The 23,108-nt window shown below is 38.6% G+C and overlaps 1 protein-coding gene across 1 annotated transcript in view; it reads right to left on the bottom strand.

Moving 5' to 3' along the window:
• Positions 1-18,963, bottom strand: part of NLRP11 (NLR family pyrin domain containing 11) — a 30,292-nt gene extending 11,329 nt beyond the window's left edge. Inside the window, exons 1-6 of the mRNA XM_087422322.1 lie at positions 18,687-18,963; positions 12,255-13,821; positions 11,334-11,495; positions 8,798-8,962; positions 6,429-6,602; positions 2,557-2,727 (exon numbers count right to left, since the gene is read on the bottom strand). Coding sequence (XP_087278448.1) covers positions 2,557-2,727; positions 6,429-6,602; positions 8,798-8,962; positions 11,334-11,495; positions 12,255-13,821; positions 18,687-18,963 — 2,516 coding nt within the window. The remainder of the gene's footprint in view (positions 1-2,556; positions 2,728-6,428; positions 6,603-8,797; positions 8,963-11,333; positions 11,496-12,254; positions 13,822-18,686) is intronic.
• Positions 18,964-23,108: the final 4,145 nt, after the last annotated feature.

Below are 23,108 nucleotides of genomic sequence, written 5' to 3'. Positions count from 1 at the left end.
ATATGAGCTAGAACCACAACGACTTGTCTCAAAGATTTTTATATCATGAAGTGGTAAGTGTTCTTGGACCTCTTTCATGACATCCATGAAGAAGAGATCTTCATTGAAAAGTTCATTAAGAACTGAATGTATGTTTTTATAATGAAGAGAATTATACCACATGGTCCTTCTTCTCACTCAAAGTAAGTAAAGTGCTTACAAATTGCCCACATGATCCCATATGTTCTGCCACCTTGTTTCATCTCTCCCACATCATCTATGACTACGATTCTACTGCCTCACCACATTGGCCTTCTTACTGTACCTTGAGCAAAGTGGACTGTGCCCATGTTAATGTCTTTACACTGGCTCTTCATTCTGCTTGAAAGCACCCCTCTATTAATCTATATGACTTGGTCCGTTATCCCTGGCAAATCTTTGCTCAAATGCCCCCATGTCAATGAGGGTTACATTGACTGATCTTGCTTAAGATGACTACAATCCACCATCAGCACTCCTGATCACATATCCTGATCTACTTAAAAACAATTCCATAGCAATTTTTACTGTCTCATGCAGGAGTCAACAACCTTTTCCTGTAAAGGGCCAGATAATAAATATTTTAGGTTTCGTGGGCCACACAGTCTGTCACAATGACTCAACTTTGCCGTGGTAGCACAATAGCAGTCATGGACAACATGTAAATGAATGGTTGTGTTCCAATAAAACTTTACTTAAAAAACAGGCAAAGGGCCAGATTTGGCCCCTGTGCCATAGTTTTCTGGCCCTTGGTCTAACACAATGCAAAATTTACTTCTATCTTATTCCCTATCTCCCCAAGAGCCAATGCAAAAATCCATTAGCACATGGATATTTGTTTTGTTCTGTGATGTATCCCAACCACCCAGAAGAGTGCCTGAAAGTATACATTCAGCAATTATTTGTTCAATACTTAGATATTGAAGCAGATACTAGAAAATCCCAAATTTATTCATTCAAGAGTTATGGAGCATTAACAGCGTGCCAACCACTGCGATAATTTCAGAATAAAGATAATATACATCTGTGCTTTCAAACCTAGAGGGAAAGGAAGCGTGACAAACAATGCAGGGTTTTATATGCCCCACAAGAGCTCAGAGAAGAGACTTCAACACAGGTTGGGGTAGGCAACAGAAGAAATGGAAAGTCATACTCAAGGTGATTTTTGAAGAATGACAAAAGAGTGTTTGGAATTTACAGCAGAGGTTAGCAAACTATAGCCCATGAGCCAAATCCAGCCAACTTCCTGCTCTTGTAAATAAAGTTTCATTGGAACACAGCCACACCCATTTATTTATATATCATCCACAGCTGCTCTTGGGGCACAAAAGGCAAGTTGAGTAGTCGTGACAGAGACCATATGCCCCACAAAGCCCAAAATGTTTACTGTCTAATGCTTTACAGAAGTTTGATGACCCCTGGTGTACAGCATTGAGTGAATTTACCTCAAACCACTGAACAAAAACTAAGGTCCAAGGAAAAAACCAACTGTTATTTTCCCAGAGGCAGTTTCTGGTAGACTGCCATGCCAGAGGAAGCAACATTCTAGAAGGAGACGTCTTCTCCAGATTTTTCTCTTTCTCTTGACCTGCCTATTCCCACCAAAGTAAACAAAGCCATGGATTGAAATAATAACTGCAAGGCAGAACAAAATTGAAATAAAATGTCTTATACCATAGCAGTGGTGATTTTCTAATACGAGTCTGTTAAGTGTCTTAGCTCAGGAGATCACAATCCATAGTGTTGCTATTTTATGATCAGGAGATACTTGTATGGTCTAGATTTCTCATATTTCTGAGCCAAAAAAATAGAAATTTGAGATAAAAAATTTCAAAGAACTACTTCAAAGTAAATAACTCCAAAGAATAAAAGAGTTAATTTTTTTAAGACAAATGACAGCTCAGCATCTCTGGAAGAATATGAGAAAGTCAGTTATTTAGCATCACTGGGGAGAGACACTCAGAAGGCTGTCGAAGGTTATTATCTATTTCCTCCTGGAAGTTTTGGTCAAAGGCCATCTCAGCATGACTAAGTTAGTTCAATGGGAAAGCAGAGTATCTTTGGCCCATTCCAGTGGCTTAGCTATGACCACTGCCCCCAGCTGTGCTCTCAACACATCCATTTTCCAGTAAGATTATTTCTCAGCAGAGATGCCCCCACTATAGCCTACTGCAAAAGATGTTCTCTTCTCCATAAATACATAAGCCAGATCAGGGCTGAGTCTCTGGGTCCCTTCTCCTGTAGCACGTTTCCATGGTACATTTAGCTGTCCCTGGCCCAGGCACACCTCTGTGTGATAGTGAAGACGAGGGATTTTGTAGACTCTGTTCCTTCTCAGCTGAAAGGTGTTGCCAAAAAATCTCACCCTGCTCGCATGCTGCATATTGTTGTGAGCACATGTTCTCATCCTCCTTGCACACCACTTATCACCCCTGACACCACAGTTAAAGGCTTTCCTCATTTCTGTTGCCAACTCCACCACCCAAACCCTTACGTGGTAGGGACATGGTCATCCCAGAAAGCCATGGCAAGACTTACTCTAGCTCCTGTAATTTACAGGTTGGAAACATCAAGGGCAGAGTTAGAACCAATACTCCATGATTTTTTAGGTTATTCATACTCAGATCTAGATGTTTGAGAGTTTTGCTGAGCATAAGAGCTCTCCCAATGAAGCTGCAACAAGTCTTAGTGAGACAACAGAAGAGTAACCTGCATGGAATTACACAGAAAAAAAGCACTGAGTCAATAACACAGTTTAACCACCTGAAAGAGGTTCACGCGTGACTACCCATCCAAATCCACACATGTTTCTATGCCTTCAGCTGCCACAGGCCACAGATCTCTACCCACAACTTCCTTACTGGGAAGAGGAAATAAAAAGTACCTGAAACAGTGCAGAGGGTGAAACACGGAATAAATAACGTGGAACAGGGCATAAGAAAAATCAGATTCCTACTTCCACTAACAGGATAACCTTAGAGAAATTCCTTCTACAACCTGGTTTCCTCATTGTTTGAGATGGTATATTTGGTTACATTTAATCCTAAAATTCTTTTCAGTTTTTAAATTCTATCATTCTAAAGAAGTTACTTTGCTGCTTACAATACAGGAACTGTTGAAAATAGAGGAACGGTAACGGCAGAAAGCATTCGGACGCCCTTTGGTTCTGGATTTGTAGACCCATTTTGTGGTACCCACAGTTTGTTTTTATTTGTTACCAATATTTGGAACTTTACTCATTTCCCATATGGATTTCTAGCTTCTACTTAAAAAAAATCTGGAAAGAACCACATTGGATCTTTGTTCCGATATGGAAAAAGATGTGCTAGAACAGGAGCTGACAAAGTAGAGCCTGAGGATCAGATCCAGCTCTCTGCCTCTTTTTGTACAGCCGTGAGCTAAGAATGTTTTTTATGCTTTCACATGGTTGAAAAAAATCTGAAGAAAAGTTTCATGACATGTGATAGCCATGTGAAATTCAAATTTTAATACTAAATATTATTTTTTATTTGATTAATTATTATTAATTAATTATTAAAATTTATTATTAAATAATTAATAATTAATAAAGTTTTATTGGCACATGCCATCCCCTGTCATTTACATATTGTCTATGTCTGTTTTCTTGGTGGAACAGCAGAGCTGACTGGTTACTACAGAGACCAAGACTGTACAGCACATGAGCCTAAAATATTTACTCTCTACTGCTCTACAGAAAAACATCGCCAAACCCTGGGTGACAGTGTTGGCACATCCTTCCCTTTAAACATGGCAGGTGCTAACCTGCCTTCTTCAAGTTCCCACTCATCTTCATCATTCAATCATTTATTATCCCTGCCTGGTCCCTGAAGAGGCTGCCTTTTCCATCATGTGATTTTTTAAAACTCCAAGTCATGATCGAATTCACTACTGTTACTGTTTTTATGTATTTCTCTTGACTTTTCTATGCATAGCTTTGATCAACCTGGAAGATCAGAACTTGTATATCTTTCAATTATTTTAAATACATCAATATAATTTTATAACATCTTATGCTAAACAGTCAACTGAGTGGGCCTACTAAACTTAAACTTTTACCCTGTGCTAATGCTTACAATAATAACATGAAATATTCATTAATGTTGCAATGATATTAACAACATGTAATGTTCACTAATGTTACAAGACATATTTGTTGTCAAGTTCTTCCATTTGTTTACTTTTTAGGCATTTTCCTAATGCTGGAATATCTGAGTATGGGTGTCAAATCATTCTGAACACTATAGAAAACCTCAAATATATAAAATTAGGTAATACTATAAGGAGTACCATGACCCAAATCAAAGCCTTAACAATTTTCAACTCACAGACAGTCTTCTTCATTCTATACCTCACCCACTTCTCCCCATCTATAAATAGTTTACTCATTTCCAATTTGAAATGAATACCAGGCATCATATTTTTCCATTTTTTTCATTTTTCAATATTTCTGAGTTTTTCTCTAAATAATAAGGTATATTTTTAATGTAGTACTTTTATTAGACCTAAAAAAATTGTTATACAGGTTTGGTCATTTAAGTTTTATGATATATTGAATTTGTATTAGAAATCAAATATCTGCTTTCATCTAGTTTCACTGGATTCTAGAGTGATTATAAATATTTTATGTTTACTAATTAGATTTCTTAGAATGATATCATGTTATATTCATTTGGCTTTCTTTGATGTTAATGATATAGACTAGATATAGATATATATATAGATATATAGATATAGATATAAACAAGATACTCTGCTCTTGTTTGCAGAGTAATTTGCATTTTTTTAATTATATATAAAGGCAAAAAATAAGTTAAAGAAATTTCCTGTTGTCTTTGTAAAAGCTGTTTGGAAACCACCACCATCAACCCATTGGGATACTACTATTTCCTAGATATCAAACTTGGTCAAGACCATACACTTGACCTTTTATAGATATTTCCCTTACAATTTCAAATCATACTAATCACTCATAATTTCTTTCAGTGCTCTTAGGCTTATAAATTCCTTGCCTACATAAAAAAAAACAAACTACAAAATTAGAAGAAAATATGGATTATTTAAAACACGGAAGTGAATTATGAACAACTACGTGCAAACAACCTCCCAGGATGATGAAAATGTTCTAAGATTAGATTGTAGTGGTGGTTGTGTGACTCTGAGTATACTGAAAATACCAATGAATGTACACTTTAAATGGGTGAATTTTACAGTGTGGGAATTATATCTCAACCTGCCAAAAAAAAAAATACAACAGGACACAACCCAAAAAGAAGTATGGGATGAAATTATACCTATTTAGAGCCTCGTTATTGAGCCAATGATTTCTGTCCCTTTCTTCATGACATCCCCTTTTGTAATATAAAATTAATGTTGGCAATCACCCACTGGATTCCTCTGGGGCCAGGTATAGCCTACAACAATTGGAGATTTTAAAGACGACTATTTACTAGAACATTATGTAATACTAACAGAGGGGTTAGTATTATAATCAACCACGTGAATATTTTCACAGGAAAATATATGAACAGTAAAGACCATAAAGAGTTGTTTCAGTTCAGGTTGTCATGTGTTGAAATCTTATGAGTAGAGCTTTTTCAGAGGAAAAAAAAAAACTACTAAATTTTTCAATCATCTTGGAATTTGGAATTATATATGGGAAATTGTGTCCTTAGATATAGCGAGCTACTTATTCTGTTTTGTTTCCTGACCATTCCTGCCAAGCTCCACGCTTTTATATTTTTTGTAGCTTTATGTCTTACATTTGCCATATTTTTCCCACACCTCAACCATCTAAGATACCCTGCTTTTATAGCTACTTTTCCAAAATGGAGAAAGAGATCATCTTTCATTATTGGAACAAATAAGAAATGTGGACTTAGCCCATCATCTGCCATCTTGAGAGAAGTAGAAACTAGAAAACGGAAGTCCCTATTTCAAGGCAACCTAGCACCAAATCTCCTTCCCTTGGTGTTCTTCCTTGTGCTTTCAATAACATCACATCCCACTCGCCACCTAGCACAGTAGCTTATCATTAAATAACTATAATTCCTTACTCTTATCAAGCCAGTTGCTATGGCCCAGGTGTGTTTGGAACTTCTTTGGCACAGTATTTAACTCTCTCTCCAAAGCCATAAGGTTGGGAGTGTTAGGACCCCATTCTCCAGACTGCAAAATGCAAGTTGAGAAAATCTAAATAGATTTTTGCCAACATATAGTACAAATTAGTTGTCCATCCAGAATGATGTCCCAGACCTGTGTGGCTCCAAATACCTGCTTTCAGTTACTACGCTTTGCTGTCCTTTACCTCTCCACTGTGTTTTGACCACATGCCTCAACATTCATACTCAAGTCCAAACTTCTACATGGCAGGCTTGTCTAAGCCGACTTACACCAGTGACTCAAGAGTACAATCTGGATGGAGCAAAGCATTGCATAGTATTTTCACTCCAGCGTTTTTCAGTGGATTGTTGGATAAGGTCAGTTTTTTCAGTCTCTTGCTGCTGATGAGGAGAGAGGCGATTTCCTTACACGCACTAGCTCGCAAATCACATTTCATCAAGCTGTAAGAGGAATCCATGCCGATAAAGTGAGGCTGCCTGGTTTTCCAAGCCATCCCTCGTTTAAGCAAAACCAGCCCCAACCAAGTGAGATGATACCTACGTAAAATGGGAAATAAATGGATCCCCCTACTTCTAATCTTGCCCTACACCAGTTCTCAAAGTTCAAATCTGGGTAAGTTTGACAATTCAAGAAGGGTTGTGAGTAGGAGTCTCTCACTCTTCTGTATCCATCTTCACAGTGTCCATCACTGTGTTTCGTGACTCTAAGTCAGGTTTCAAGCAACTCACCTGATCAAGACACTCAACTTATCAAATTTACAATGACTTCTGATTTCTATCCTATATAGCCTATGATGTCCTGCATGGTCTGGCTCTCAACTACCTCTCTGACTTTGTCTAACTTTCTACTCATTGCTCACTCTGTACCATCCTCCCTGGCCTCCTCATTCTTCCTTAAATCCTCCAAGCACATTCCTGCTTTAGCACCTCTGCTCTTGCTCTCATCTCTGCTTAATATGCTTTCCCAAGATGTCTGCACAGTTGGCTCTCTTACTTCCTTCAGCTTGTCACTCAAAGTTCACTCAAAGAGAACTTTGCTGACCATCATTCATTCAAACAGATTTTCTACCATATTTCAGGCATTATGCTAGGTTCCTAGGGTACAACAGAGAACCAGAAGAAATATGATGGAATTCTAGTGGGTGGAAATAGAGAAACGACCAAAGGTGTGGTGTGTCTAATAGGTGATCAGTTCTACATAAAATAAATAAATCAGGGTAAATTGTAGAGAAAGGGAAGGAGATGTTCTACTTCTGTATGGAGCGGTCAGTGAGAGAAGTATCCACTACTAAGGTGGCATTTGGGCAGAAGTATGAGAGAGAAGATGGCAAGCTCTGCATCTCTAGGGGAAGAGAATTTCTGGCAGAGGAAATAAGTGCAAGGGCTCTGAGGCAGGAGTAGGCTTGGTGGTTCAAAGACCTGCAACCAGCACAGTACAGCCACAGCACAGTAAGTGCATAGGAGATGAGTAGAAGGAAGTCAGACAGTTAACCAGGGCCACCCCTGGTGAAATGATGGATTTTATTTTGAATGAGAGTGGAAGCCATCGAAGGTTGAAGATCAGAAGACAGAAGAGTGGCAAGATCTGACTGAGATTGAAAACTAAAGTTGCCTTTCTACTCTTTTCCATGTAGCAGGCAAAAGTGGGGACAAGGAAAGCAGGTAGGAGGATATGGAAATAGTTCAGGTGAGAGATGAGAGTGGCTTGGTCTACCACACATAGCAGCAAAGGGCACAGGAAGTAGTCGGATGAATCCATTCTGGGTTTAGACCTAGCTCATTTGTCTAAAGCAAGCCACTAGAAAATCCGTATTTGAAATGCCAAATAGATATCCAAGTAGAGGTGTTGGGAAGTTTGTTGGGTACAAGCCTGAAACAAGGAGAAATATATGGCTGTAAAAACATACATCTAGGAGTCGTGAGCATATAGAGGCTATTTAATGCCATGGACCTGGATGAGAACTCAGAAAGAATAGAGAGAAACTATGTTTAGGATGACTTTGAAACATCCTAATGATGTATGTGAATCAACTTTTTCAATTGTATATTTTATGAAATCAAAATAGATATCAAGTGTTTCTGATGAAAATTTAGCATCAGAGTGGAGATGTTCTATGAGTGTAAGATACACGTTGGATTTTGAAGACTTAATACCTCCAAAAAAGGAAGTTAAATATTATTAATGGTTTTTTATATCAGTTATATATTAATATAATTTGATATGTTGGCTTAAGATATATTATTGGAATTAATTTTGCCTTCTTTTACTTTTTTTAATGTGGCAATTGGAAAATTTTAAACTATCTTTGTGGCTTGGATAATATTTCTATCAGGCAGTCTAAAGTTTGACCAGGGTGATCTTTGCCTGACAATGAGCAGAAGGACAAGAAGATTAGAGAAATATAGTCAGGGAAATGAGAAGCCAAGTTATAGAAAAGATCATTCACATAGAAAATGAAATCATCCAAAATGATAAGAATAGTGTTGGTGTGAGAGAAATAAGCCGTGTGCCAAAACTTCAAGGAGTGAGTGGCATTGTGAAGTAGCAGGTAAAATTATCTAAAGAACCCCTCTGCACAACAATACCCAGCCGTTCCCCTCATACACAACGAGCATTCACCAGAACAATGACTCCCCTCAGATGCTGTATGCTGCACATGGGATTGTCCAAGACCTCGTGCAGAAGTGAAAACATCTTTAGGGAAATGGGCATACAATTCAGGCTCAGCACCATCAGATTCTGGTTATAAACAATAGCCTTGAACACGTCTTCAAACTTGGTACCGACCGAGAGATATGTCAACCTGCAGAGGATAAGATAGTGGAAGAGTTATAGTCAAGGTCCCACAGAGAGTATGCACATCTCCTATATCATTTTTCCTTTCCTATACCATTTTCCTACTTCATTCTAGAACAGATTCTGAGTGTTGATCATTTCCTCACATACTACTCTCTATCTTAGATTCCCAGTCATGTCAGAAGACCTCTGCTAATCCCTAAATCAGGCTGTCACCCTGGAAAAAATCCTCTGGGTCTTGATTGTGTGTTTACCACATTATTCTTCCTCTAAGCAGTGCCCAGAAGTGATACTAAGAAAACACATACACTTCCACGCAAAATTAAGCCATGTTCTATACCATGGGAGCAATAGCTGATGGCTAACGTATCCACAGGATCTAGCACATATTAATAATTCATAATTTAATTGAAAAAATGTCCCAGAATCTCTCTCCCTGGGAGGAGAATGCCCCAAAGCAGGCGGATCCTGTCGGCTCTACCTCCAAAATAAATGCAGAATCTGATAATTTCTCACCGTCTCCACCTCTACCACCACAAGGGCCACCATCTGCTCTCGCCCAGATTCTTACAAGAGTCTTTTAATTGGTGTTCCTCCTTTCACCTTTCCTCCCATGATCTTCAGTCTACCCAGAAGCCCCAGGGGTACGTTAAATACAAGATCTTGCTAGTCTGCTCAAAAACTTCAAACAATTTTTATGACTCAGGAAATCCAGCATCTTGAACAGACAACATGGCTCTTTATGATTTGACCCCACTTACTCTCTGACTTCACTTCCTTCTCTCCTTCCACACTCAGCTCAAGTCTTTGCTTTCTCTTACACACAGCACAGCGCACTTGAATGGGCAATATTCTCTGCCAGGAATGCTCTCCTATGACATAGCAAGATGGCAGACTTCCCTACTTCCTCCAAGTATCTAATTAAATATTAACTCTTAGTCCCCCCACCACCACCACCCTGAGATTGCATCTTCCACTCAATTTCAACCCTCATGTAATACTTGTTCATAGTATATTCCACTGCCTAACACATTACGTGTTTATGATACAGCTAGAATGCAATCTTTGAGAGCAAGAATTTATCTATACGAGTTATTCTTGTTTCCCCTAGTGCCCAGGTCATTGTCTGGCATGCAGAAGGGGCTCATTAAATGTTTGTTGCATTAACAAACAGGTGGCCTTACTGTAGCTACAGGCTCTACATCTTTCTCCAGGTTCACCTCCTCACACCCTTCACCTCACTAGCCCTGCTGTAACTGTACAGTGAGACCAGGCAGAGAGATTTTCTAAATTTCCAAGAGGGAGATGATGAAGGGTTGGTCCCAGTTAGTCACGGAATGGCGGATGAGAAGTGGTTAGGTCTGGATACATTTCAAAATTAGGATTTTCTCATGGACTGCATGTGGATCATGAAAGAAATTGGAGCTGAGGACAATGCTCAGAGTTTTCCGTGATTCCCTTGCAAGTTGAAGGGCAACGTCCAGGCGACAGCTTTTGGCATTACCTTTTTAGGGGCCATACAGAAAGAAGAGTTGGGAACCCACAAATGGTCATCAGGCCCCACTGGTGCACTTGAGACTTCCAGGAATGGAAGCTAATTATTCATCTTTGAAGCAATTTGAAGTTACTTATCTTTGACGCAACTTGCTTTCTCTTGATCTCTCTTTGCAATTACGTGAAACTATGTGGTGATGAGATGAATAGGCCAATGAGATGCACGCAGAAGTGACACAAGGAAGAGTTCTGGAAAGGCTCCATCAAGGAAGCTCCTGAAGCTTGGAGGTGTACCTTTCCTTCTCTCTCTTCCTCCTCCTCCTCCTCCTCCTCCTCCTGCTTCCTACCTAGCAGGCAACCATAATGGCTGAGGCTTCAATTATCATCGTGGTCCAAAATCATCTTAATCACAGAAGCACTAAAGATGGCCGAGAGAAAGTACAGAGGGGTCTAGGCCCTGAAGGATCTGAAAGTGTATCTACCACTAGCTTCTTACCTCCAGACTTTTCATGTGAATGAACAATTCAGCCTTATGCACTTAAGCCACTCTTGGGGTGGGGGTCAGGGGATGGCAGGTGTTCTGTTATATATGGTAAAACATGGTTGCGAGTGATAGAGCTGCTTCTTTTCCCCTGGACAACTTATGATTCATCAGCATTTCAACCAATTATCTTTTATTTTCTAACAATATTACCAGGAACTTCAGGGCTCCCCTCACCCAGTGCTTTAGGTACACTCATCGCCTTAGTTCCCCATCCCAGCATTATTTTGATCACATGGGATGGTCATTGTTTTCTTGTATACTGCCCTCCCCCAGAGAAAGAAAATGGTAATACCATTATTCCCAGGGAAACCTCTAAGGTAGGGATTGAGATAACACCTACTTGAGTGTTTGAAGTTGACAGCTGGGATGTATGAGGGCTTTACACAGAACCCTTTCTGAGGTATCGTCAAGGTCACTGTTACAAATTTCTAGCTCCCGGAGGTTCTCCTTGGTGTAGAGTAGAGAGCAGAAGTCTCTCCAATAGACAAGGCTCCTCATTTTACTACATGGAGGAAAACATGTAATTCTCCAGAGGAATAAATTCAATTCCAGCAATTTCAAAGATAATACATACAATAAACTATCTTTGAGAGCACCTATATTCCAACTCAGACTTAGTAACAGGTGGGAAGAAATAAAGTATAGTGAAGCATGAAAAACATCCAAACCCACAAAAGTAGTTGGTGAGTCTGTAGACAAGAAGACACAACTTATTGAGTTCAGTACTTTGAATGTAAAGACATTAACTACTATTAAGAAACATCAATATTGATAAACTTTGCTTATTATGTGCTGTTGTGCACATCCTCAAGTAATTTATAAGAATTTTTTCAGTTAATCCGCACAACAGGTCTGAAAAACTGAGGTTAAATCAGTAGTTCTCAACTAAGGGCAATTTTGGACATTTGCATTGTCTGAAGACATTTTTTTCAATAGTCACAACTGGGGCAGGTGGAGCAAGTTCTACTGGTTTCTAGTAGGTAGAGGCCAGAGATACTACTAAACAGCTTACAGTGCACAGGACAGCCCTGCAGCACAAAGAATTATCTGGCCCAAAATGTCAATAATGCTGATGTTTAACCCAGAAATCCTGAGGTAAACTGAAACAAAGCAATTTTTAAGCTCACTTGTCCAATTAGAGACTGGATTGGAAATCAAGTTCTGCATGGCCTTCAGTTTCAGTTCTGTTATGGTCAACAATATTAGAATTACAGGCAGGTCTTAGGAATACAGGAAATGACAATTTTTTTAAAAGACTCACCTAGAATTTAATGTCATTTTACGGTCCTTGTTTTCAAAGATGCACTGAATACATAACTTAAGTTTCTGTAGGGGATGGCAACGCTCCAGACAATATGATGAAACCATCAGATCTTCATTTTTTTTAATATAAATGGTAGCTTCTAAAAAACAGTCCATTATCTCTTTCACAAATTCTTCCTCCTGGTTCTCAAAGAGACAATAAAACAAAGGTATGTGGTGTTCCATTGCTTTTGGATTATTACCCAAATATTTTATTTTCTGTAGAAAGTATTGCCTGAGGTCTCCAGTCAATAGATGACAGCCCAAGGAGTTCTCAAGAATTTTTCTCCTCTTCTCATTAAGAAGACCAAAAATGGAAGTAATTATTGGACTAAATTCACTGTATCTTTGTCTTCTGTCTTTATACCTTTTACTGGCTGAGGGGATCCGGCACTCAGTTAATACCATCATATACGCCATAGCTGCACAAAACTCCTGGATTTTCAAGTGTATGAACATGTAATGGTCTTGATAGCTGCTGCTTGGCAAAAGAATCTTCAGGGCCTGCAACACGGAGACATCAGCTTCAGTAAACCCAACACTTCTGAGGTCCCCATCACTAAAATGCTGTGTGTCATGAAACAGTCCTTCTAAAGCCAGTGAACACAGGCATTCCAGCAGGATGAGGTGGTAGTGATTAGCAGTAACTCCAGCCTCAGATGTCAGAGTATTGGCAAGAAAATGGACATATATGTCAGTGAGTCTTTGGCATGAGAGTTTCATATCATCGCCATTGTCCATCTGCCGATTTAGGGCAATGCAAGTGATCCAGCATGAGACGGCTTCTTGGCACAGATGGAGGAACATTTCATTCTCTCGTACAAGCTTGAGAGCTATCATAGCCCTCTGACTGTCCTTAAAGAATAAGGTAAAATACTTCTGCCTCTTTTCATTAGAGAACTCCAAGGTTATGGAATAATCCATCTCCTTCACCAATGCCTTCATGGCAGCATCACAATCTGTCCTGGATGAGATGAGGAACGAGGAACCTGGAGCCATCTTTCTCTTCAGCAAACTGGCCAGAAGCACCGATACTGACACCTGCTGTCTGCTGTCACTACACAAAGCAGATTCATCTATATTTAAGTTGACTTCTATGTTGTCCAAGTCCTCGAGAATAAAGAGGAGCTTCTGAGAATCAGACAGGATATCTGCAATAGGAGCCTGGCCATTGGGCCAGTCTCTGGACATCAGCTCAACCAAGCTACTATTGGCCATCTGATTTATTTCATGAGAAGTGAGGTAAACAATGTATGAGATTACATCCTTCCAAATTTTGTCATTTGCCCACTCTAACACAGCCACTTTTATGGCCATCGTTTTTCCAGCTGATTTCCCTCCCCGAAGGAACACATTCTGGTCCTTTGATGACGCAGCTCTCCTAGGATCATATGTAGCATCAAGTATTCTGAGAATTTCTACTATCATTTGTTTATAGAATTCATCATGAACATTTTCAAAAAAGCAGTTTTCCCATTGGAGGAGGAATTTTCTCTTTATGAGAACTTTGTGTGTTTCTTCATTACCTAAGTCAGTGAGTACAGGGCAGAAGAAATGCAGAACATAGATAAAAGTTCAAAATACAGAAGAAAAATTTTCACCCAGTATCTCTACTTACTAGCATTCATCACAAAGACACAGGTAAAAGATATTTTCTATCACATTGTTTTAAAAGAAGATTGCATAAGCATAGGTTTCATCAGTAGAATTAAACAGTGCATACTACATCCAGACAATAGGATCCAACAGATCTCTTTTACCAGTGCCCGTGGATCCTTGAACAGTGCCCCTCTCATGTATTTTGGCATAAAGAGGCCTTATTTCTTTCTCCTTTTGTGGCTCTACAATGTTTTATACAGCCTGCAGTTTTAACTCTTTAGTTTACATCAAATTTTTCCTTTGAGGTAATGATTCTTCAGTTCAGAGACTGTTTTCTGGTATATATTTGGCTCACAGCAGCTAACTATTTCATCTTTGACTCTCAACCACTACACATTAATCTTTCCTCTGATTGTGTTGTTTACGCACATCATTACTTTAATCGTCATCATTTAATGAGTCGCTTAATATAAATGAAGTAATATATGGACTAAAGTTCAAATTTTTAATCATAGATGGAGTTTCATTTCTACTGAGAATATACAAGGTTGTACTCCCACCATAACAAGGAAACACCAGATTTTTAAAAAAAAATTTGAAAGTTATCATAGAGCTATGGATATAAAAGTTAGTTTAAATAAATGAACTTCCAGAGAGATGAGCCCTTCCTTGGTGAGTAGATACCTGAAGATGATTTTTCTCCCTGGGACAAGGGCAACCAGAAGAGGGAGGCTGCCATTGCAGAAGAACTTTGATGAAGTAACTAAAAACTAACTGATCTTTTACAGCTGCACCACGGCTGATGTGGCAGACTAGAATGTGACAGATTTGGCTCTCCCCTGTGGAAATGAGCCCAATGGATGGAGGGTCTGATCCCACTCTCAGCTAACTAAAATGGCCACCAGATCCTAACCCAGCTCATCTAAGCAGCCTAAACTCCCTGGTAGAGGAAAGGACAAGTCTTTTCAGGGATAAATAATATTCCTTTTTCTACCGTTTTTATAGACAATGTCTGGCATACCATTAAAAAATGTAGATTTAAAGAAGCAGAAAACCATAATATATAATCAAAAAAAAATCAATAGAAGCATACCCACATTTGACCTAGGTTTTGGAATTAAAAATTTAGGATTTTATAATAATTAAATTTTATAATAAAAATTATATATTAAATATATTATGGATCATATAGATAAATATTAAATTTCAGAGGAAAATAACATCAAAATGAGTGAACAGAGAGAATCTTAGTAGAGAAAGGAAAATTATAGAAGGAATCAAATAGAAGCACTCTAACTAAAATATACAACATTTGAAATAAAGACTTCATTGGAATGGCTTAACAGCAGATGGCCTAGAGAAGAAGAAAGGATTAGTTAACACCAACTTGGATTAATAGAACTATCCTAACTTAAACACAAAGAAAAAAGATTACTAGGCTCAATAGACCATCAGGGTACTGTGGCACAATGTCAAAGAATATGAGTATAAAATACATGTAATTACAGTTCCAGAAGGAGAGGAGAAAAAGAAGAGGTATAAAAGAGATATTTGAGGAACTGAAAAATGACTTAGAAGTTACTAAAGTTGAAAGATATCTCAAGTTACTATTGCCATGTGGCTTGGCTCCCTTCCACCAGGTAGTTAAACTTCCTTAAGAGATAGCTCAGAGTACCTAGCACACACTTCCACTGAGCAAAGGTGGAAACCTAACCACCCTTGATTGACATAAGAGAATCACTTGTGTCACACTCTATTGGCCAGGAGAGTCAATGCCCACTATTCTACAAGAGGAAGTGACATAGACCCCAACTCTTAACGGGAGAGGTGTCAAAGAATTTGCAGACATTTAAAAACAGTCAACATCCGCCCTCTGGCCACTAGTTACATTCCTCCTATGGGTCATCCTCATCTAGTGCCAAGATGCACACACACACACACACACACACACACACACACACACACACACACACAGAAAGTCTCATCTGTTACAATATTGGGCTTAACATCCAGGGTTTCGTCTATATCAGGTTCAGGTATTGATGAGGCTCTGGGATTCAAATCTTCTTTCTCTGATGACCAATAAGCTAAAAGAGTTTATCCCCCCACCAACATCCAACATCAAGGAGTGACACAGGAATGAGATAACCACAATACCCATTCCCACTCAAAAAGGAGAGTTAAGTGGGAAGTATACAGGAATCATTGGTCCATTGCAATTCTGAAATCCAGCCTGACACATATTTCCGTCGTTACTTCCTAGAAGTTCTCCATGGTCCTGGGATCACCCACCAGGATGTCAATTCTGCCCTGAATCATCCTTCCTTTACCATGAACATTCTCCATGTCTGCAGCTCGATAGTTCTTAGACTGTTACCTGTTTGTAGAAGTTTGGGGGTACAGAAGCTTCTTTTATTCCATATTGCATCTGTTCTTTTCAGTTCAAGTTGATTTTATAAAACCTTGTGGGCTTCTTATGTAGCAGTTTATAATCCATTCTATTACACAAAAGCTATGTCCACAAATCTTAGAGAGAAGCTTTTCTCTCCTCTGTGAGGCTGCTGTAGGACAACTGTCCTCAAAATTACAGAAGCCCTACTGTTAACAGAGAGGGTTGTAGACTTAAAACACAAAATCTGCCCGTGGAATGCTTAAAACATCTGCAGCTGCTTAAAGGGCTTATCAGCCAAGACCTTAATCTCTCTGAAGTTTTAGTAAGAAGCTGTATGATCACATCCAGGACTTGGTCTTTCCCTGAAGCCTTTTTGTGAGTACCCTCTGTGGTCAGAAAAACGTATCCCGGGACCTTCATATTTCCTTAAAATTGGCTCAAAAACCTAACTTATTCCTTAGCTCATGTTTCTATTCTCTCCTTTTATTATAAGCAAAAGAAACCAGGCCACATCTTTAGTCTCCGAGAAACATCCTTATCTTCAAGTTCATAAAGTACACTTTACTTTACACATTACTTCAGGCTACAATCTTGCTAAACTTTCCACTATACAGTAAGTGATTCCTTTCCTCCGCCTTTTAAGAACATTTCTAAAATGCATTTAAGCCTTCACTGAAAGCTTCATTGACAGCTTCCTCAAGGCACATCAGGCACATCTACAAATTCCCCAACCCAAACCCAATGCTACAGGTTTTAGTTTCTTTCTTTTTCTTTTGAATGATAGCAGTCTAGTTGTCTTACACCATACCAAAAAAAAAAACCCTCAAAATGTATTATAGACTTAAATGCAAGACCTGAAGCTGTAAAACTCCTGAAAGAAAACATAGCAGAAATGCTTCTAGACATTGGTCTTGGCGATGATTCCTTGAATATGATGCTGAAAACAAAAAGAGATAAGTGGGCCTACATCGAACTAAAAGGCTTTTGCACAGCAAATATAATGATCAGCAAAATAACAAGGCAATCTTCAGAATGGGAGAAAATATCTGCAAACCATCTATTTGCTAAGGGGTTAATATCCAAAACACATAAAGGACTCACACAACTCAATAGCAAAAAACAACCTGATTATTTGTGCCACAGGTTTAAAGCTAGCAGCACTAGACCTGGACCTGACCTGTTAGGTGATTTTGCTTGAATTACAAGTCATTTTATTTTTATTTGAGATATTTGTCAACAATTAAGTGTCAAAGGACACACCAAACATTCCAGATCTCTGATGTCTCTTCTCACGTTAGATAACACTGGGACCACCTTACCATTATCAAAAATTGGCACCAGTTTAGTAGTAAATGCCCAGTAACTTATTTTGACCTAAGATTGGAGATGATATAAAAGCTTTCTTCCGTAAGACTAATTGTGACTGTCTGGAACGTAACAAGCGCTGAGGGATAGTAATGAATCTGAACACACATTTTGTCCAGAAATGGCAGCTACCTTGGATATTTGCATTACCTTCCTTGAAGGTCCCTGTAAGTACTTGAGTCTTTCCAGATGGATGGAGAACATACAAGGGATGGAAAACATATGAGAATAGAGTGTGGCGTTTAGAGTCAGCTATATTTTGCTTCGAGTCTTAGCTCTGCTACCTAAGGGACTTTGGACTAGATTCATGATCTTGGTAATTTCTCTTAACCTCTCAGATATTCAGTTTTTTTCAATTGGGATAAATAATTACATCTATTTCAGAGATATTTGGTGACGACTGAATGAGCCAATGAACATGACATGCTTAGCGGAGTACCTAGTATGTTAATTTTCCATAATCTTTGCACATAGGTCCTCACATTGCTTTGGCCAGATTTTACAGTTCTATGACAAAGGCTGATGCTTAGAATCTGCTTCTTAAGCACTTTCTTTGAGTGGGTCTAATTCTTCAGCTGGCTACTTTCAAAAGAGTCAGTTAGTATAATGGAAGAAAATAGGGGTAGAACCAGGAAGTCACAAGACAGGACAAGACCCGCGTCCAGTCCATCACTGGTCCTTTTATGGTTCCAGATCTGAAGACTGACTCTTTGGAGACAAAGAAGTCACTTTTCAAAGCAATCAGACTTTCTAAAAACTGCCCCCAGGGACCCACCCCATGGCATCACAGTTAACTGCGCACACTGCGCTGCTGGCGGCCTGGGTTCGGATCTGGGCGCACATCGACGCACCACTTGTCAGGCCATGCTGTGGCGATGTCCCATATTAAGTAGAGGAAGATAGGCACAGATGTTAGCCCAGGGCCAGTCTTCCTCAGCAAAAAGAGGAGGATTGGTGACAGATGTTAGCTCAGGGCTAATCTTCCTCACGAAAAAAAAAAAATAAACCTGCCCCCAATCCCTACCCACCACTCACGTTCTCGTCTAGCTTTGATCTTCTCACAGAGATCTTCACGACGGATCTTTCGAAAGATGCTGAACATCATATTCCAGATGTGCTGTGCCTCATAAGAGGTTGTCCACAGCTTAACCAGATCTTGTTTGGACTTCCTCAGGTCAGGCTCCGAGGTCCGTGGCAGTTCCATCTCCAGACACTCTTGTCCAAAGTGGTTCTTCAAACTCTGAAATTCCTTTTTACTGAGCTTATTTAGATACCACAGCAGGTCAAAGCCAGTAGGACCCGATTCTGCCATCTTGCTTGTCTAAGAAGGTCAGACTTTGAGAAAAAGGATTTTGAGGACCAAGGAATATGGTATCTAGAAAATAAAGATGAAATCAGAGCATCAAACCACACAGTGGCATTGATTCATTCAAAGTTGACATAGTAGAAAAGTCCTGTGATCTGGTATGAGCTACTTTTCGATAATCTGAACACTTTCTTTCTGGGACAATGACCTTGCAATTGACCTTGGTAAACTTTTGAGTTGAGATAAATGTGGAATATCGGTAGTGCTAAAAGCCAACATTCTTATTGTAAAAATTACCCCTGATTGGTAAACAGCATTTAGGTTTTGAGAATCGAATGTCACATAAAACCTTTTGGGGAGAGCAGACATCAGTTTCTCTAGAATAGTGTTTCTTTTGTAACTGTCATCCTTAATAGCCTATAAAAAGAGGCAATTCATATATGTGCATGGTGTATGCTTGTGTCCATAGGCACATCACAAATTCACATTGAAATGAAGGCACATGCATTAAATGATGTGTGGTGATCGGTTGTAATTAGTATTTGGGTGGAGAACATGATGTAATCTATGCAGAAATAGAAGTATAATGATGTACACCTGAAATTTATACAATGTTATAAACCAATGTTACTGCAATAAATAAAAAATTTTTTTAAAAAATGATGCTGAGAAAATTGGCTAACTGCTTCAACATGCAGAAAAGGCAAGCCTTATGTCACTCCACACACAAACTCCAGGTAAACGAGTTAGTTGTATTTTTTAAAGGAAATATGATTGAAACAAAAACGTAGGCATATATCATATGCATTATTTTGAGGGAAAAAGCTACACATAGAAGCAATAAGCTAAGATAGAATACAAAAGAACCAAGGTAAAATAAATTAGCCTTAATTCAGGAGCTCTATTAATAGTCGTTGAGAAAATACCAACAACCAACTAGATCTAGAAATTGAAAATATAGACAAGAAATTACAGGCAGCTAAAACATACATATTTAAAGAAGTGCACTTTATAGTTCAGAGAAAGGCAAATTGAAGAAATCCATAAAAAGCATTGCAGTGTGATCAGATGGGTGTATACAATGATAGCATAAAATAATGGTATCCCTTTGGGAAAGTAAATAGTATTAAAAGCTTTTAACTAATGTAAACACTTTGACCTAGAATTTCCTCTTTTAAGAACCTATGATGCAGAACCACTAGGTGTAAAGCTTATGTAGTAAAGTATTCTTTACATTGTCCTATGTAATAGTATAAAATCAGAAACTGAAGATGACAGCGCATGAGTAAACATTTCTAGTGTATCAATGTTGTGTATTATAAACCCGCTTAAAGTCATGCTTTAGAACAACACTTAACAAGACAGTGCTCATAATACCACATTTAGGGAAACCTAAGTTATGTAAGAGACCATTTATAAGATCTCTCTCCAGTGTCCTTGACAAACTAGAAGTAGTAAATCTATTCAACACTGGCTATGTTTGTGTAGCCAAAAAAGTGTTCTCTTCTTTTAAATCTTGGTTCTAAGTGTTTTTCAGTGAACATAAATTTATTATACAGCAATAAAGTTAAGCCTCACAGAACCCATCCCTCCTACATCTCAAGTTATTTCCTCCTTTGACTTCTATTTTACGCCATCTTCTTTCTTTGAGCCTCGTCCTTGAGACTCAGACTCAAGAGCCGAGATGGGGTCCCACGCCTACCCAAAGTTTCACATGGAAAGCTGATGCTAAATCATCGAAGTATGCTGACTAAATGAGTCATGTGGCTGAATAACTGATGACCAGGCAGGTGGACACTCAGCAGCTTGACCAGACCTTCTCAAGCATTGCTGCACAGAGGAATCACTTGAGGAGTTCTTAAAAATCCTGTTAAAATTAAGTATAAAATGGAGACCAGACTTGAAGATTCCCTGAGCAGACAAAACCATTTACACCATGTAAGCTAAACTAAATCTTGCTTATTTTATGGGCATAAGGGAAACTTAAGTTATTTCTTATAAATGCCTCTGATAGCCATAAAAGAAACTTAAGCCATCTTCCTAAACATGGTATAAGACCAATCCCCTGCCATCTGGAAGCCCACTGTAATAACCAATCATTGTAAAGGTTAAACAGCTTCCTTGTTTTCACTTTATAAGCCATCCTGTAGCTTCATCCCTCTCAGCTTCATATCAGTTTCGGATTTGAAAGCTCCCAGTTCAAGAACTGTGCTTATATGCACAGTAAGCACTTACTAAATATTATTTGATCTGGTTTTCTAATTTTGGGATTTTTTGACAATCCCAATACCCAGAAATACCCACACCTGTTAAGCTAGAAACTTTAAAAGTTGGACTCAAGAAATAGTGTTTTGTCACAATTTCTTCAGTTGACTTCAGTAAGAAGCTAAAACTGAGAACCAGTGTCTTAGACCTCAGTTGAGCCTCCCTAGAAGTGAAGAAGCTATACTGACCATTTAAAATACCCTGTCTCAAAAAATAAAGTTTAAAAAAAAATGCTTTTAAATGTCCTGTCTCTCTCTAACATTTCACACACCAAACAGAAGAGTAGTGTTCGTGGTAAGGCCACAGGATGAATTTCTGCTTAAGAAAAACAGCATTAAAAAAAAAAAGAAAATTGGGAAACTTCAGTAACAATATAAATAAAAGGATTTTAAAACCAAAAGAAGCAAATTGGCAAGAAAGATAACTCACCAACCGTGACACCAAGTCTCCTGGGCCAGCTCCTAAAGCAAACAGGCCAAGAAGCGGAAGGAAAAAGCTACCCACCCCCAGAGATTGGCCAGTTCATTTCCCCCCTTTTTATTGGCTAAGGCCGCTTCTTGATGAGCAGGTTCGTAGAAGAAGGAAACTCTGCTTCACCTGGGCTTTTGTGCTCCAACCGTCTTTCTCACCAACACCTTCTTCCACGGGGTCTGCTGATTACAAAAATGTTCAGACCCACTTGTGATGTTGGAGCTCTTGGTGCGTCTAGCCAAGAACCCCCAAAACAATTGATTTGGGCAGTGCCAGAAGAAAAGAACTGATCATCTCAACTGCAGATAACCATCTATACCATAAACTACATAAGGGGAATACACTATTCAATCTACACCGGGATCTGGCAAGGAGCCTTTCAAATATGGGGGGACACCATGTGTATTTGTGGAATGAATGCAATCGTAGATACGTTTAACAGATGATAGATTTCGTAGAGGCACTTCCCAGACCCTAAACCCAGTGGTCCCCAGCTTTGCTGCTCCATTGGAATCACCTGAGTCCCTTAAAGATGACTGATGTCTTGCTCCCACCTGCAGGCATTCTGCTTCAAACAGCAGGGCGTGTGCTCTGGGTATGACTGAAAAATATAACTCCTCATGCTGAACAGATTAAAGAAGAAAAAACATGATCATCTTAATAAATGCACAAAAAGGTGACTCCAGAAGATTCAACATCTATTCGTGCTCTTAGATGTATCTTTGTAAATTAAGACAGGAATTTCCTTAAGACAGGAATAAAATGTTCCCCAAAAACAACCAAAACCTCATAATTAATGGAAAAATGAAAGAATACCCTTTAAGGTAAGAGACAAGACAGTCATGCCCTCTGTCACCAATGCTACTTCAATGTCGTGCTGAAAGTATAGCTAATTCAGGGGGACAGTAAAACGGAATCGAAAGAGGCAAAATTAGCATTATTTGAGATAACTTGATACATCTATGAAAAATCCCTCCTCAAATCTATAGAAACTGTTAGGACTAATACTGTATTATATATTTGAAAGCTGCTAAGAGAGTAGATCTTAAATGTCTTCACCACAAAAAAGAAACGGTAATTATGTGACATGATGGAGGTTTTAGCTAACGCTATGGGTGGCAAAATACGTGTATCAAATCAACACCTTATACACTTTAAACTTACACATTGTTATACGTCAGTTATATCTCAACAAAGCTGGAGAAAAAAATAATGTATTTTCTCAAGTTTCAAAATAAGCAGCTTTGATGAATATAAAATAATATAAAAATTCATTTGTATTTCTATAAATAAAGCTACTTAGAATTTGAAATTTAAAAGGATGCCATAGGCAGTGACAAGAAAAATATAAAGTAATTAGAAATCTGATAAAAGATTGTAAGCCTTATTGGATAAAATATAAATTTTGATTAATA

This window comes from Ceratotherium simum, chromosome 33, assembly GCF_057802395.1.
Source record: "Ceratotherium simum simum isolate JZ-2026a chromosome 33, ASM5780239v1, whole genome shotgun sequence".
NCBI lineage: Eukaryota > Metazoa > Chordata > Mammalia > Perissodactyla > Rhinocerotidae > Ceratotherium > Ceratotherium simum.
The sequence above is the reverse complement of the archived record's forward strand: the minus strand, read 5'-3'. Positions and strand labels throughout refer to the sequence as shown.